The sequence below is a fragment of the Nomia melanderi genome, chromosome 1 (assembly GCF_051020985.1).
Source record: "Nomia melanderi isolate GNS246 chromosome 1, iyNomMela1, whole genome shotgun sequence".
Lineage (NCBI taxonomy): Eukaryota > Metazoa > Arthropoda > Insecta > Hymenoptera > Halictidae > Nomia > Nomia melanderi.
In genome coordinates, this window is record NC_134999.1 from 29,270,158 (window position 1) to 29,287,469 (window position 17,312).

Below are 17,312 nucleotides of genomic sequence, written 5' to 3' on the forward strand. Positions count from 1 at the left end.
GGATCTTGCCCTCTCAGGAAGGCACTCTTTGTCAAAGAAAAGTCTACTAGTTACGGCTCATCCCGGTTCCATTTTTTCCCTTGAATTTCATCCGTCGAGATGACAAGTGCCTACGGACGATCGTTTATTCGACGAATGGTTCACGAGGGTGCGATCCGTTCGCAGGATTCACAGCCAGTGGGGGCAGTAATGCTGATAAAGTACGATGTGGAGCAAACGCCCGAACTGAGGTTACACAGTTTCGCGATAAAGAAGCAGGGTGCGCCGACGCTCCGGCTCGCGGCCGACACCGAAGAGGCCGCAACCCGATGGACGACCGTCATTAAGGAAGCCATAGAAAGAAATGACCAGGTACGTGACATAAGCATCTGAAAACTATCTATCCTCGCTTTCGGCCAATGTCCGACGATGGAACCGATGAAATAATCGATCCGAATGGCGGAAAGTATTGGGTTAACGCAAAAGTTTTGGCCTTCTTTTATTATAAAACATGAAAAGACGAAAAAAGAAGAAATGTTTTTATGGGCTTAGTCTATTATATAATTTATATCGGTTGCTGTTATTTATTGTATCGTTGTGAAAATGCGATTTCAAAGAGGAAAATGAACCCAGTGATACTTTTACTTGCTCTAAAAAACGTAACAATATTCACATCGCATTTGGAATGATTTAAAATAGATTACAGGGAATCGGAGAATTTTTTATTTAACAGTAAAGAAATGGAAATGTTTGAATATTCATAATTAAAAATGAGATACAACTTTTAAACGTTTCTCTTGCGAGTAAGAAACAAACAGAGAGAAGCACAAAATAATAATATTAAACGTGGAAAAGCGTGTAGGTGAAATCTAGGTGTTTCGTGTAAATTAACCCCTTGACGTACAATTTAATTAAAATGACTTTCCGCATGGATACCGTTTAATTTTCTCGTGTCGCTCTAAGCACTGGTCACAGAGAAAATAAATGTATTTCACGTTATAAACATATTTTAATCAAAGGAAAAGTGTATTTTTGCATGTAGTTCTGATGTGACCCAGATTTAAAATGCAAAATAAACAAGTTTTATTGTACACTTTAACATTTAATTACCATGACGAGACAGCTCGTTTGAATCTAAGAGGTTGAAAACATGAAGAAAGATTTATTTGTTCATTGTATTTTTAATATGAAAAATAATCTTGTTTCATATCGTGTCACCATAAATAAGTAATTGTATGGTTCTATGGAAGAATTTTTATACTAAAAAAAATTTTTCTATTAAAAAATTCAAATTTCTTTCACATCGAATAAATGACCTTGAAACGTTCAATCTTAAGTTTTTAATGAAAAAATTCAGATTCTCTTTGTATCGAATAAATGGCCCAAATATTGGAGCGGTGTCCATAGTCATGGTTGCGCGATCATTTCTTCAAATCAATGGCCAAAAGCACACACAAATTTACACCATAGGCTCAGGCATGACGCTACTTTTATTGGCTGTAGTCGAACTCTCAACATTCAAGATATTGATCAAAGAAGCAAAAGAGGGGAGAGTTTCTTTCAACTGGGAAACTGCTGGGAGTTCCCGCATGTCGACTCTTTTGTTGATACCATAATAGGAACTGGCGAAGTTGCGATAAATTTCGAAGTACTCCGGACTCTCCATTCACGCGCGAATATCCGGGAATGCAACGAAATGCGAAAACTTGCGCGTTGTTCCGCCAATTTCGGAAAATAAGATTTACTTTAAATTCCCAGAGTTTGGTAACGTAGTTGCCACAGTTGTTTAACGCATGGAAATTCGGTCCAACGGTTGACGAGTTTTTGGAAAATCTAGACTGCGATCCAACTGGAAAAGTACTCAACATCTCGATGAAACTAATCGTTTAACACTATTTCTACGGAAGGTGTCGAAAGACGTTTTCTGAAATTTTCACTTAAAATTGTTTTCCAAATTTAGTCGTATATTCTGAATGGACTTTTTGAATTTTTCAATAATGATTATATGTTAACTGTAGGAAATGTCCAAAATTGAGGAAAAATGACTAAAGTGAGAAAATAATTTTAAATTGAAATTTCAAAAGTCTTCTGACACCTCCGATAGAAATAATTAAATTCATACGATGAAAAGGAATTTTCTGAAACAAAATTTTATCAAATAATATTCCAATGGTAAAGGATCATTACTCGATAAAATTTGAAAAAAACGTGTTAAACAGAAAATATTGCTTATATCAATATGTTCTGTAACTTTTATTATACGACGATGCATCGCAGTGAAACAGTAAATTTAATAAAGGAGATATTTTCCTATTAGCAATTCTAACGCGTCTCTTGAATTTAAAATATTACTCTCATTTCTACCCAAGAGTTATGGAAACGTTTCTGTGTATACCGAATTAATTACAGAATTTTCTTTGAGCATTTAATATCTTAACCCTTTGAGGACAAATGTTGTGCCGCTGACATCAGACTTTCCCAGAACGGAAAGTTGCTACACTATAGTCACACCAGTGATCTTTCTACTGGAAACAATTAATAAATTACAATTACAAACATTACAAATCATTAGAACCATGAACGATAAGAACATATTAAAAGAAACCTACAACTATATAGATCTCTCCTAAATTCCAGTTGTAAAGGTAAATACGTACTGATCGTGAGTCGAACGATACCAATTGCAAAAGCTTTCGCACCTGTACGTTAGAAAAATGAAGAATTCGTTGGGTTACGGAGGTTCGACCATAAAAATGTTATTGGAGTGAAAAGGAAGGAGGAGTTCGTGCGTCGTGTACACGTTCTATCGTTTCATTGAACGTTTCCGGTGTGATTCGCAGGTAGACACCTGGCTCGAGGCGTCGTTGAGGATGCGCGAGATGCCGCCATGCGCCATTCAAAGACCTGATTGCTTTGGATACTTGAGCAAACAGCAGGAACACGCGAGGAAGACCTCGTCGCCGACCGGCTGGCCGAAACGATACTGCGTGCTGAAAGATGCAGCGCTGTATTTCTACGACGACGCGAACGCTGAGAAGGCATTCGGGGTTGCTTGTCTCCACGGGTTCAGGGTGCACAGCAGCGCGCCGACTTCCGGCGGCAGGAGGCACGCGTTCGAACTGCAACCGCCGGACCCTACCCAGAGGAGCTACATATTCGCCACTGAATCCGACATGGACAAAAAACGGTAAATTTCATACGATGTTCTGACTCATTTTCCAGCGTTCCTATTGAAATTCTGCCTTTTAACGCTAGAACTATTGAGAGATTAACACTACTCCTACCGAAGGTGTTGAAAGACACCTTTGGGAAAGTATCTTTCAGTTTAATCATTTTTCTTCGATTGAATTTTGGGCATTTCCTATAGATAATTTTATAATCGTTATTGGAAAAGTCGAAAAGTCAGAATATACGACTAAAATTTGAAAATAATTTTAAAATTTCAGAAAGTGTCTTTTGACACCCTTAATAGAAACAGTGTTAACATCTAATCCTAATAGAAATTGGAGCAATAGATATTTTTTGGTTCCTTTATATATTTCTTATAGTACTGAAGTAAAACTGTTTATTTTTCAAGTCATTTCGGATATTATACGTTTGTTAGATATTAATACTTACGAAATAAAAAAACTGGAACTCATTATTTTTATGGGAGCGGTTGTTCTAGTATTAAAAGTCGTAGTTGATCGAGATTGTTCATAATGCTAGGCGTCTAAAAGAAAATGTATACATATTTTAAATGATCATAAGTATAATATTTATTAAATAGGATTCAAGTTTTACGATATAAGTTGAAGAAAATAAGTGACAGTATTTTCAGGTATTTCAGTTCTCTGTATTGAGTACTACTGTATATGATAGACACAATCTCAAATTTTAATTGATGCTTTCAACCCATAGAAATTTAAAATTTGAATGCATTCTCTTGGGACACCCTGTAGACATTTACTTAGGCAAGAGATATTTATAGAGAATGAAAGTTTTATTCTAACCAGATTGCGAATGTTCGTGCATTCATAACCTGCGAATTATAAACTAAAGATTAATAAAGTAAAATAAGTGAAAAAAAAGTGAAATAAGACTAAGTAAAGAAAAGTAAAATGAAACAAAGTAAAATAAAGTGAAAAACAACTAAGTAGGATAAAGATTTTCGTAAAGTTTCGAAGTATACATGTATAATATTAGAAATACAAGATAACCTCAAGTAAAATTATTTTCTTTACTATCAGCTGGCATGTAAAATCGCAAATTTGCATAAACATCCGCAATCTTGTCACAGCATTGAGGAAGATACCGTTGGCACCTCAGAAATTGGCGCCAGGCAATGAGACAAAGACCCCATGCCAAGTTTTCTTCCGCTAAATGCGTGGACTACTTATAACTACAGATTGTATTTCACAAATGCCAGTTAAAAGTATCTTTATTTTCTACGTTTCTTAGCTGGATGGTTTATTCGAGCCCATCGGCGGGATTCGCGCCGGAAAATGGATTAACGTTTGAACAAAAAAATTAACAGGAACAGTATTTTTTTTAGCGTGTCACTTGAACGAATGGAGTTCTTTTTAGTCTGCTCGAACATCTGGATTCCTCATTAAAAAACACACAATTTTGCCATGTACAACGTTCTTCTAGCTGCTGTAGTTTTCAAGATATTCGACCGAATATATTTCTCACCCCCAACTTTGAGGACTATTTTCATCCCTTCGATACGAATGGTTGCCGATCAAAAAACTAGGTGTCGAATCTTTTTATCAGAATTACTTTCTATCAGTTTTATTAAAACCTGCGAATGCCACTTCGGAATGTTCCCTTGTTAGTAGGAATGTATCCGAGTTCATAACTGCAATCCGGACTTTTCATCCAAATACTAACTTTTATAAAGTAATCTGCAAAAATTCAGGCTAAATATATATATATGTACATTCGATAAAGACTATTCGAAAATTGCTACTATTTGAAATAAATACTCCCCTATTGTCTCACACTGAACCGCTAATCATCGAATGGCACTGTCTATCCGCCACTTAACGATAACGTGGTTCGCTGCACCCCTGTTCTTTAATTGGTTTTAATTCATAATTACTTAAACACGAGTTCTTTTGTATTGTTCGTAGTTAACCCCTTGCCCTACGACTTATTTCTCAACTGTGATCAATCTAATTAATGTCATTAATAAAAAGAAAGAGAGAAACTCTATGTTTATATTTGTTCTGAAGTATAATACTTGATAGCAAGAGAATAATATTTCATTTGAGTTCACAAAGTTAAAATATTCGTCACGAGTCTGACACGTTATTATAGGGCAAGGAATTAACCATGTGTCGTTTCACGTTGTTCTTTTAATCTGGTATTTTAAACACGTTGACTATCGAGCGATCTATTTCATACGACTATAACTCTTCGATATAATACGATACAAAAATCGAAACAGACCTCCTGTGGCACGATGTTTTTGTAACACGGTTACATACAAAACGATATAATAAACTTGGATGATACTCATATAGCACACATTTGTCCATCACGCTGTTCTACTTGAAATAGACAGGGAATTCTCTGTGACCAATTCATTTGATCGTACTTTTAGAACACAGAAATGTACATGTATTGTAGTTTATTCGAATCATCTATTGTAATTAATAACGGCAGTCAACGTGTCGATGCAAATTTCAATAAAATCTTGCTTAAAAATTTGATTATTTATTTTCTTGTTTATTGTGTTCTCTGTGTTTGCGAATAACACTCACGTATATAAAATTCGCAGTTCATTCAACGTAGTTTTCATTCATACAAGATCTAATAATAATTATATTTCATTTTCAGATGGCTCGCCGCCCTCGAATACTCGATTGATCGATGGATAAAGATTGGTTGACAAAGGCCGGTTCACCGCACAAAGAGGCAAAGAAGTCGAAGTAGCGAGGACACATTGCGGTGTCCTTCGCCTCTTCCCGTTTCCGGTTCCTAACGAACATTGTCGCAAATCACAAACTCGCCCACCATCGTCATCGTCGTCTCGATTGTCGCGCGAAAGTTCATCATGTGGATCATGTCGCAAATACTCGTCAAATTCGCGATTCTCCGGAAGCCCAAGCATTATTATTAACCAGTTAGCCGTTTTCGACGAGTATACACGTCATGAAAGAATGGCAAGGTTTTATGTTACGACGAGTATACTCGCCATGAAGATATTGCAGTGTTTTGTGTTATGACGAGTATATTCGTCGTGATGAAATTACAAGGTTTTATGTTACGGCGAGTATACTCGTCAACAACAGGTATAACTTACTTTTCGCGACACATTTTAGGTACACACTTTTCAAAGTGGTCGCAACAGCTAACTGGTTAAACATTCGTTTCTACGGATTTTAATCAGATCCTTCTGAAGATCACAACAGGAACACCGATCTTTTTCATATACGCTGTCTCAACACACGTAAATAGAATTTACTAGTCCATACCGCGAAATTGAACGAGAACTATGTTGCACAAATTTTCGAAACCACCTGTAACAATAATTGTCGTTTAATAATAATCGAGTCCGTCGGCACCGATAACGCCAGATTACCAATTACAAACGATTTCACCCTCGAAAACGAACCAGGTACACGTCTGCTTCGATTTTGTACAGATTTTCGTCGACATGCCCCCTCTGTGCTCCCAAATTTCAATTTTTAGCTGTCGGTATTACTGATTCTCTTAAAACACGACGATCTTATTGTTACATATTATTGCAATCCCCGATTCATACATTTTGTCAGTCTAAATGTCGGTAAATACTGTTTTATGATAATTCATAGTTCTTTGTAGCGTTACATTTGTCTGACAGGGAAACATTTTCACTTTTCAAGTGGATTTAGCAAGAAATTATTTGCCCCGTAGAATTCATTGAAGATAAAACAATGAGTAGAATATTAGCTACTAATACATTGGTTGATAAGAAGAAGAAATGTATTAGGATTATGTTTCAGATATAATTTTATTAACAATGAATTCTAAATGTCATGTTTATCGTAGGTACCATTAAAGTGATTACTATGCTTAAAGAAGAGGCGATTTTCAGAAAAGAAAATGATTGATGGTATTACAGATTAGGTCACCTACTAGCAGTTAGTAACTCGCACGTAAATAAGATTTTATTATTACTGTCAAATATTTCTTGCTAAATTAATAGTCCTGTGAAATGTTTCTTTGCACAGTGAAGTAAACAAATTACAATAAATGCTTCAAGCAACGTTTCTCAAAATTGTAATTCTTTTCTGAATATTAATAGTATGCTTTCATGATGAATTTAATGAGAATTATGAAGTTTCACGTGTAGGTAATACAGAAGTACTCATTTCATTAATTTATATAATTATAGAATCAAAGAATCAACTGCAGATCACTTTCTCAAATTATTTCGTACACGTTAGTTATAAAATTTTAATTACACTACCTGATTAAATGTTTAGTAAATATGTTCTTCATTAAACCCTTAATGTACCCACCCCCTGTTCATCCTTTATGTTAATTTATTTTAATTTAATCTAATTTAAGTAATTTAATTTTTATTTAAACCATAACTGTTACATCCGAAATGAATTATGTATATAAATGTATATAAGGCAAGCCAAGGAAAATGAAACACCGGATGTAGAATAGAGAAACATATACCATGAATAAATAGGCAATATAGATTCATAAATCAACCCTGACAGAACAGTATGTAATTTGTTGTTTGAATAATGATAATGTTATAATTGTTCTTATTTAACTGCTACGTATGAAAGAAAGAAAAATTGTCAATATTTATATCAATTCTTTCTTTGTTTTTTTGTCATTTCTTTTTATGCTGAATAGTTTGAAGTACTACAATAAAAGAGTTAGTTACTCAGCATACAAAAAATTGGGAAACAAAAGAATTGAATACGATTAATCACTGATATTTAACAATTAAATAGTTGTAATGTATGTTCTCCGATTTGCTAATCCTTTCTTAAAATTCCTTTGTATTTTCACACACAAATATCATTACACCAGCCAACCTCAAGGATTTAAGTTTTAAGGTAATCATAAAATCTATCCTCCGTTTATTATTACATTGTCGTTATTCCTGTAAGAAAATTTTATGTTAATAATTCTTTTTCATTCGTTTTTTGTTTACTATTTATTGCGATTGATTTACGTGACCGACTGTTGTCCTGATCTTTACACAATTTGTACATGCATACTTTTTACTATTTTCATTGCCTTTCGTTTTTTTAGAAAATGTATTGTTTTCTTAAAATTACGTTATTACTAATTGTCACTAATTAAGTGTACTCGTCGTTATCATACGTATGTCATAAATAAATACGAACTGAGCACAATATAAAAATGATATTACCTTCACCGTTTTCTTTTTACTTTTTTTTAGTAACCGCCGATGTTTGAGAAACGATGCTTCAAGTAGTTACTGTCAATGGTAGGTCAGTCACGACTGTTAAAACTTTCGCAGCCGATAATCCTCAAATCCACCAAAACCTGGGAGGCACTATGAATCATTAAAATCTAAATACGTCATTAAAGAAACCATAAAATAAACAAACTTATTTTAAAACGTTGTAGCACTAACTGTTTTTAATTTCAATAGCTCATTGGCTAAACAGTTACCAATAAAAATGAAGGAACAAAGTTATTTTAATGAATATCATACTTTTTATTCACGCTTACAAGTATTGAACACGTATATATCAATTTTGCACTTTTCTCTGTAATTATTTTACCGAGTAAAAAATTTTACGGCTTTACATTTTGTAAATGTTTACTGAAAAAATTCATATCCTTAATTAATCACTTCGTTTCTTACCTTTTATTGGCGAATTTGTTGATTACCTCACAAGTACAGTTAAAATTGTACATACTAAGTGCTGCGTCAACATTTATAACCATTACTGAAAGAAAACGTAGTGCTGCTTCATTGAACGTAGTAATACGCCGTCGTCCGCGAAAGTGTTAACACTTCTCGCTGAAATCCTGAACCAGTGCTCGCCGTTTAGTACACCATTTGTATAGCGATTCTCGACTTTTTGGATTCGGTCTTTATATACGTGTAACAAAACATCGCATTACCTTATCGATACGCAGGAATTGAAATCTTATTCGTATTTAACGAGCGTCGAACATCAAAAAAACTGAAAAAAAAGAAACAAGAAAAAGAAACGAGAACGAGGATTATTTATTCACCGATTGTGTCTTGTATTAATTAGAAGGATTCTCACGTTCACTTACAGATATAGGACCTCGACTTAGCTTTAAGGTGGTGAAAGATCGTTCGCTGCATTTTCACGAATTTCCACGTGAGTGTTTACCGAAACAAATGATAGAGAACAGTTGAAAGAAAATCATATGGATGCTCAAGGTCATTCGCTCATTAGAAATCATTTTTACGATGTTCGTTTCAGTAGAGTAATCTTATTGCAAATCGATCGAGCAATTGTGAGCACAAGGGAAAAATTTCCAGGATAAATCGATGAGACAGGAATTGTTAATACAGCGAAGAGCAGGGAGAGGGGGAAGAGTAAAAGAAAAGGAAGCATGTAGGGGGAGAGCTGGTAATATGGACCACTTTTTTTGTTGTAGATAAAATAAATAATTTTAACTTACAGGCTACGAGAATTTTATTTTAATATTATTAAAACATTTAACGACTCGTAACACTTATTTTATGGGTTTACGTATACCTTCATGTTATAGATAAAATAAATAATTTGAATTCACAGACTGCGAGAATTGTGTTTCAATATTACTAGAAAATGTAACAATTGGTAACTTTATGGGTTTCTGTATTGAATAGTGTCATATACTTAATCCAAGTACTCAATATTTTAATGATTAGAAATGACAAATTATTTCTTTCAACTAACACAATTTTCGAAATCATCTAATAATTTAATTACTTTTTTATTAAATTACTCTCGAAGAACTAATCTTCCTATTTTTTTTTTTGTAACCTTTTTATTGTTCAACAATATAAACAGTGTTTCGTGTGCAATAATAAATTTACATGCAGTAATAAGGTTAGTTAAATAGTTTATAGAGCTGGCGTTACGATAAAAGATCATGATTTCTGTAACGTTCTAATTCAATCTGTTTGATATTACCATCTCTAGCCCCAAAACTTGAAGGTTCCGTTTTAATATGCTTTAAACGCGGTTTCAACCCTTTCACTGCAGCGCATCTAAACTGAAAATCATCCACGGTATGCGGAGGGATATTTGTATGCCGATTATTAAATAAATATTCCGAGGAATTGAGCGTATTTTTAAAAGAAATTGCAGAAATGCCTTCCATCGATGCTCTTAATTACCAATAATAGAAATGGAGAGTTCTTTTATGTAATATCTACATACGTGTTTGTATTATTGCGCTTTTCGGATTGCCGCCTGTATACGACGCCCGTATTTAGATAGCTAACGATGCTCCAACATTTATATATAAGAGAAAAAAATAGTGAACTGTATTACTTTTCTTTTCTTTCTCTAACCATTAGAAGTGGGGCAAACATTTTCAATGGTAATCTAAATCCCCGTCCATAGGTATTTAGATACACCTCCCCCAAGAATTACGATATGTATGGACGTTTCAATTGAATCCTTCATAAACACACGTTCGGTTAATATTGGATAATGAACAATGAATTCTAACGTCTACTTGTACAAATAAATGTGCAATAATTAATGTTGGGTGAAAACAAGTGTCGAGGATATGAAAAGGATCATTTCAAGTGCTTCCTTTCTATATCTGCTTTATATTTTACGGTTGTATTTCAATGAAGACAGATGTTAAATTATTCCTTTCCAAGAGATCGAGATTTATGGTATTAAATTATTATTGTTCTGAATTAAATGAATTTTTGGTGAATTCTTTTCCAAATATACAGACACCTGATGTACACACTTCTCGTGTTCGAGATAAAAACCATTTTCATACCCGACTGTGACCAGGATGAAAATGGTCTTGTTTCGAATCTCTGATTTGCAAATGAGTGTCAATTAAAAAATCAATGATAAAGCCACTGTGTAACACACGATTCTTATAAGGTATATTTATATTGTAATAACGATAGAATGTTCTTAATCGGATTCCACCAAGTGTCCAGACACATATGGACGATACTATTATGTATGGTGTCAGCAGTGAAAGGATTAAACGTACATTGCAACACATATTATGACCAATCACGAGAATAGGAAACATGTTTATTAATATAAATAAATAGATGAAGTGTCTATAGAAGAGAAATTAAATTATAAGCAAGAAGAATTACAGTAATAAGTATGTAATGACATGGGCATTGCGTTTAATCGTAAACATCCTTAGTGTCCTTGAGTGGCTAATTGATTTTCTTCTAACTACACGGTTCGTGACAACAGTTTTCATATTGAAAGTAAAACAACTCATTTTTCTGAGATATTGATGACTTATATTAATTACAATACTACTCCAAATAGTTTGTTTGTCTTTTTAAGAAAATTGATTATATCGTTCGTAATAATTAGGTATACTGTTTTTAACAATGAGAGCAGCTAACACATATGATCCTAGATAATCCTAGCTTCATCTTTATTTCCAATTTAGGAAGGCAAAATAATATAACAATATCAAATGAACGAATACAATGTCTTTCGAAGACAAAAAGTGCTATTAACAATTTACAAAATCAAAAATACTAATCATCTTACAACCATCTTGAAAAATATATTAAATATGTTCCTATATGATTGTGTATTTTTTCAAAATGCAAGTAGTTTACATAAAGTAGTATTAAATAGAAAGTTGATTAATCCACTGAAGATTTCAGAATCGAAAGAAAATAAAAAACCTCAGAATGTTTAATTAAACTTTGTCCTTACTTCACTGGATTTTAAGAAATTGTGTACGTTATAAATGCACATAGTCTACGGTCTAATTGTAATTAACAAATCTCATCAATACCTCAGACAAGTCGTCGTTCTGATTCATATCCGGAGACTCCTGTAACAAACCGTGTATAATTATCTTCCTAAATCGTTGCCTTGTTTGTACCTTATAGTTTAACACGTTCACACCGGCATGTACCACCGGTGGTACTCGGCTAATTTACAATATTAAAATGAAATAACATTAATGATTCATTTATTAAATTATTTATTAACGTCTCTCCACAATTAGCAACTAAAGTCAGAAAACTAATTATGTAATAAAAGAATATACTCCGTCATTCTTCCAGCCATTGGTTTGTTATTATTAGAATCCACGATTGAAAATCTAAGAACATATCTCGACGTGAACGTGTTAAATGATTGTCCTCCAACGCCGATGAACGAAACAAAAACCGAACATCGTTGCAACGTTCATTAATTAAATCGCGAGTCGACAAATGCTATTAAAAAACCGATAACTTATGTAAAATGTATACACACTCGAGTGAAATATGTTATTTGTACCGTATCATAAGAATCGTGAGTAGCGACATCCAAACATTAGAATCAACCGCAGCTCAGTAAAACTTAACCCCTTGAACTGAAACGACGAGTTTCACTCAGTGCGAAACTGGATTTCGCCAATTATTTTACAAACAGGCTGTACCGTGACTAGATGCAGCAATGTGCAAACTGAATTAAAAATCAATTAAAGTCTAAATAGATATGTTCTTGAAGTTTTTATAGAGCAATTTCAAAAAGTTAATTTCATTGCTTGGTAGTTTCAGTGTTGACATTATTTCTACCGAAGGCGTCAGAGGACACCTCGAATTTTAACCTAAAATTAGTCTCCAAGTTTAGTCGTATATTCTGAATGGACTTTTCCAATAACTATTATAAAATTAACTATAGGAGATGTCCAAAATTCAATTGAGGAAAAATTATTAAATTGAGAGAATAATTTTAAGTTGAAATTTCGAAAGGCGTCTTTTGACATCTTCGGTAGAAATAGTGTTAAAATAGTCGTGCTCACAGAGTTATGACGAAATTAATCAGCGAAACAGGAATATTTGACTGAAAATAAATCGTCAGGCAAGGGGTTAATGTTTGGATAGATGTTTCACTTGTTGTCACACTTTATGAGTGAAACATTCATCCGACAGATCATTTTGTCTCGCCTCTGCGATCGAAGGTTCATTCGAATAATTATTATTTCATTAAAATGTAAGTAAATCATAGTAAGTTTATTCGTCAGATGATTCGTGAAAGTGAACAGTACAACGTAAACTCGCGTTTAAGCTATCGTAACCTATAGATAAGTGTATGTAAAAATACTAAGGAAACAAAAGGAGTGAGAAATCGACAAGAAAATTATTTCTGATCGGTTCACTTGTTGGACAGCTGATCTTACCAATGGGTTATCGTGAAAAATATTATACTAAAACTGTATTCAACGAATTCTTATAGTTTCTTGCTTGTAATTAATATTCATTTATTTTTCAATTACTTGATATTAGGAACGATCGTTTTGTTAAATCTTTCAATCCTTTGAGTCTCTTTTCTCTTGTATTCTGATTAAAGGCTGTTTAATCTGTACGTAATGTCCTGTAACAGACTGAGGCAAATTTTAATGTTCATTAACGACAGCTACGGATGTATAAGGTTTGATATAAAATGAAGGAAGTAGAGAGAATCAGTGATTTTCAATTATTATGAAGAATTTTATATTTTGAAATGGAAATATTTAAAGGGAATGAATTCATTCGCACGTGAAATTCATGTACACGTACAAAATAGAGGTTATTGTAAATATGACTGTTAGGAAACAATTAAAAAATCCTATGAATATATTGTAAAAAATAATGAACAATGTGTCCAAAATGAAACGTTTAAATCAAGACGTCGTTTGTTATTTTGCAACCGACCAAAATCTAATCTTACTATTAGATTTTTATATGACAGTTTAAGTAATGGAAAAGATTTCAACTTTTTCTACAAGAATCATGTAAAATATCAATTTCTTTGCGGTAAAATGATATAGAGTAAATGAAAAATCATTAAATAAAAAAATTATAGTATAATAAACATGATATACTAAAAGAGTACATTATTTTCTTGCTCATTTAAATCAATTTCTTTTTATATGTATGGTGAATATAAGTAAGAATAATTTCTTATTTCTTCCTTGTAGAAGGTAAAAAATCAACATTGAATACAAGTACAAAATAATTGAAGTACTTTCACCAGACTGAATTTTATAAAAAAGAGCAAAAGAGTCTTTTGAAAAGATGTCTTGATTCCATTCGAGTACAAAATTAGCAAATCCCGGCAAATAAATAACTATGATGTTATGTACAAAGCAACAAAGTAAATAATAATTATACTGTTGTTGCTATACTTATACAAAATGTTCCAAATTTATCAAAATAATAATCGACAAATTCTAATTACCACTGTTGAAGGATTTAAAAATATAATTTCTAATTCGAAGTAGAATCTGATCGAAACTTTAACGAATGTCAGTGATATACTTAAAGGAGCGTTGAAAGTGTAACTTTTACAAAGAAAAGCTTTATTTTCGTGGCACTGAAATCGTTGAAAGTAATATGAAACCTAAGACTCAAAGGTTTGAAAGTGGTCGCCAAAAATTTCTGTTCAACCTGAAACGCTCAAAGATCCTTCAGGATCACGAATTCACCATCGTGAGACGAGATCAATCAAAATAAATAACTTCACCAATCAATTCTCAACCACGAGCAAACAATAAATAATTTGAAGAACCTTCAAACATATTTTAGGGCGAATTGTAATACGGCAGGTCGTGGCAATTTCTGAGTAATTCGAATAATAAATGAAGAATAAGAACAATACGAGTATCTTGAATATACAATTTATTAGATGTAAAATACAGTTTTATCCTATAATCATAATATGTACAAGTATCCAGCAAACAATGAGAAAATGCATCCCATATGTTATTCAATATTCGAAATTTATTATTAAACCACGAATGTTTATGCATTTAAAATAAATCACAAGGACACAAGGATCCAGCATTCTCAATAATGCGTAACAATATTTCCGTTTCGTGTGAAGTTTAATGAAAATTCTAATAGAGGTAACAATTTCGAACTAAAAATTGCATAAAATTCCATTTAACTTCGAAACTGCATAAACATTCGCACGACGCTCAAATTTGCCACGAAATCATTGCTCGAGTTCAAAATATCCAGCACAAATACATATACATGGAACACGTGTCTACGGAATTGTCACAATTATATGAGTCGTTCCTTTTTAAATGGTTCAAATCCAATTTTTTCATACATTGACATATTTAAAAGTTCACGTTTGAATCAACTGAAAAATACTGGCAAACGTTAACCAAATCTAGTAATATTTATAAAAGCATAAACTTAAACTTTTTTTATGCAATAATACCTAACAAAATTCTTAAAGAAAGTAAACGATTTTTCAGCTACAAAAAAATGAACTGATTTCAATTTCAAAGAAAACATTTTTCGATAACATTTTACAGTTAAACTTGCTTCGATTAATTTATAAGAATATCGTACGTCATTGATTGTATGATCATAAATATAAAGAGAGAATATGTATATCTTACTAAAACTACCTTTAACTAATTTTTTCCAAAAATGGACTTACACCATTTTCAAAGGAAACGGCTCATATCGCTATTCTTACCGCTAAATATTTTTATCGATACCGAGAAAACCGTACCCGCGAGGTTCGACAAACGAAAGGACGATAAAACGACAGAAATATGAAAACCGAGCCGCAATGAACTAACACGAGTTCTCGAACTGATTGCGTCAAGAATCGATCGAAATCGAGGGAGAGAAAGGAATAGAGAATATATGTATGTGTGTGTGAGAGAGAGAGAGAGAGAGAGAGAGAGAGAGAGAGAGAGAGAGAGAGAGAGAGAGAGAGAGAGAGAAAAGGAGACAGAGAGAAATACGAAGAACAAAGAACGAGACGAGAAAGCGCGAGATCGTTGGTGAACGAACGACGCAAAAATTTCAGAGAAATGAATGAAGCGACGCGAAATTTAACGACAGACCGCTCAAAAAGCACAGATAATAAAATAGGAGGTTTAATACAATTGTAGAATGAATTGCGTCAATTATTTACCCGTCACCCTTCGAGCTGGTTTGAAGGATGTTGGCCCCGTTGTTGTTTAGACCATATTTAACGATAGATGGTTTTCCTACTGCCGACGAAAACCGAACAGCGGTCGCTTTTCTTGACCGAGTGCATTTTCATTTAGACCGGTATGCTTTTAACACTATTTCCATCGAACCTGTCGAAAGACAGCTTTCGAAATTTCAACTTAAAATTATTTCCTCGGTTTGATCATTTGTTCCCGATTGAATTTTGGACGTTTCCTATAGTTAATTTTATCATCGTTATTGGGAAAGTCGAAAAGTCAATTCAGAGTGTATGACTGAACTTGAAAAATAATTTTAAGTTGAAACTTTAGAAGGTACCTTTTCACAGCTTCGGTAAAAAGTAATTTCTTGAAGTGTCTCGAATCTGTTCAGTTAATCTCCATTACGTCTGGTAAGCTTGTACTGATCAATTTTACGAAAGATATAGTTTTCTTTTATTTATAGGGGTCGTTGCCTAACTGGTAATTTTCGATTTCGAAGAAACATCACATCAAGCATCAAGAATACGGTATCGTAGATATGGTTCTACGGAATATTAATTTTTGTTTAGTATTTATGTTGTATCTCTTATGAGTGAAGATATGAAATGATATTCTCTGATCTTGAAAATTTGTATTAAACTTTAGTGGGGAGTAGTGTAGTGAGATATATTTTTTGGACAAATTAAATTTGTAGGATTTTGTTCGTATAACTAAATTCTTTGTTAAGAAATAGAATTATAGAAAAGTATAATTTTACACAATATCCTGTTAGCCTAAATTCCAAATCAATCATTAGTCGATCAATTATTAGTAATAGTACAAAATCAATTATTTTATAAAATAAATTCTTCAACTACGTTCTATTATTTTTAATGAAAAAGAAAAATATTCTGTTTTATTAAGATTCTTATCTCATCTTCGATTATCTTCCATCATTCATTTAATTTTTCATGTTTTCATCTCTTATATTCGTTACCATCTTTTCTATATTTAATATCTTTTTCATTTGCATTTATGTATCACCTAAATCTTGATGCCAATCTTTAAAATCGAAAATTTTCAGTGCGTAATGTATTTTATTGTTAGTTGAAGCTGTATTCTTTGAAATAGTGATAACATTTTTTAAATTAACATATGTAATGTTTATCATGACGACATTTCTAATTGTTTCAAGGAATAATAGTAATACATCATAATTGTTATATTTTTATTAGATATTAAATTACGATAAGAGAATG

General features: G+C 32.8%; 1 protein-coding gene across 6 annotated transcripts in view; it reads left to right on the forward strand.

The window, feature by feature from the left end:
* LOC116428500 (uncharacterized) overlaps window positions 1-16,034 on the forward strand; it is a 120,276-nt gene extending 104,242 nt beyond the window's left edge. For 3 of the 6 annotated variants that reach the window (XM_031980177.2, XM_031980181.2, XM_031980178.2), the window contains 4 exons: window positions 166-351; window positions 2,820-3,166; window positions 4,612-4,714; window positions 5,803-16,034. In XM_031980177.2, coding sequence (XP_031836037.2) covers window positions 166-351; window positions 2,820-3,166; window positions 4,612-4,714 — 636 coding nt within the window. In that variant the 3' untranslated portion in view covers window positions 5,803-16,034. Of the gene's footprint in view, window positions 1-165; window positions 352-2,819; window positions 3,167-4,513; window positions 4,715-5,802 lie in introns of those variants that run through there. The other 3 variants (XM_031980179.2, XM_031980180.2, XM_076374038.1) reach the window with 2 other exon arrangements.
* The last annotated feature ends 1,278 nt before the right edge of the window (window positions 16,035-17,312 follow it).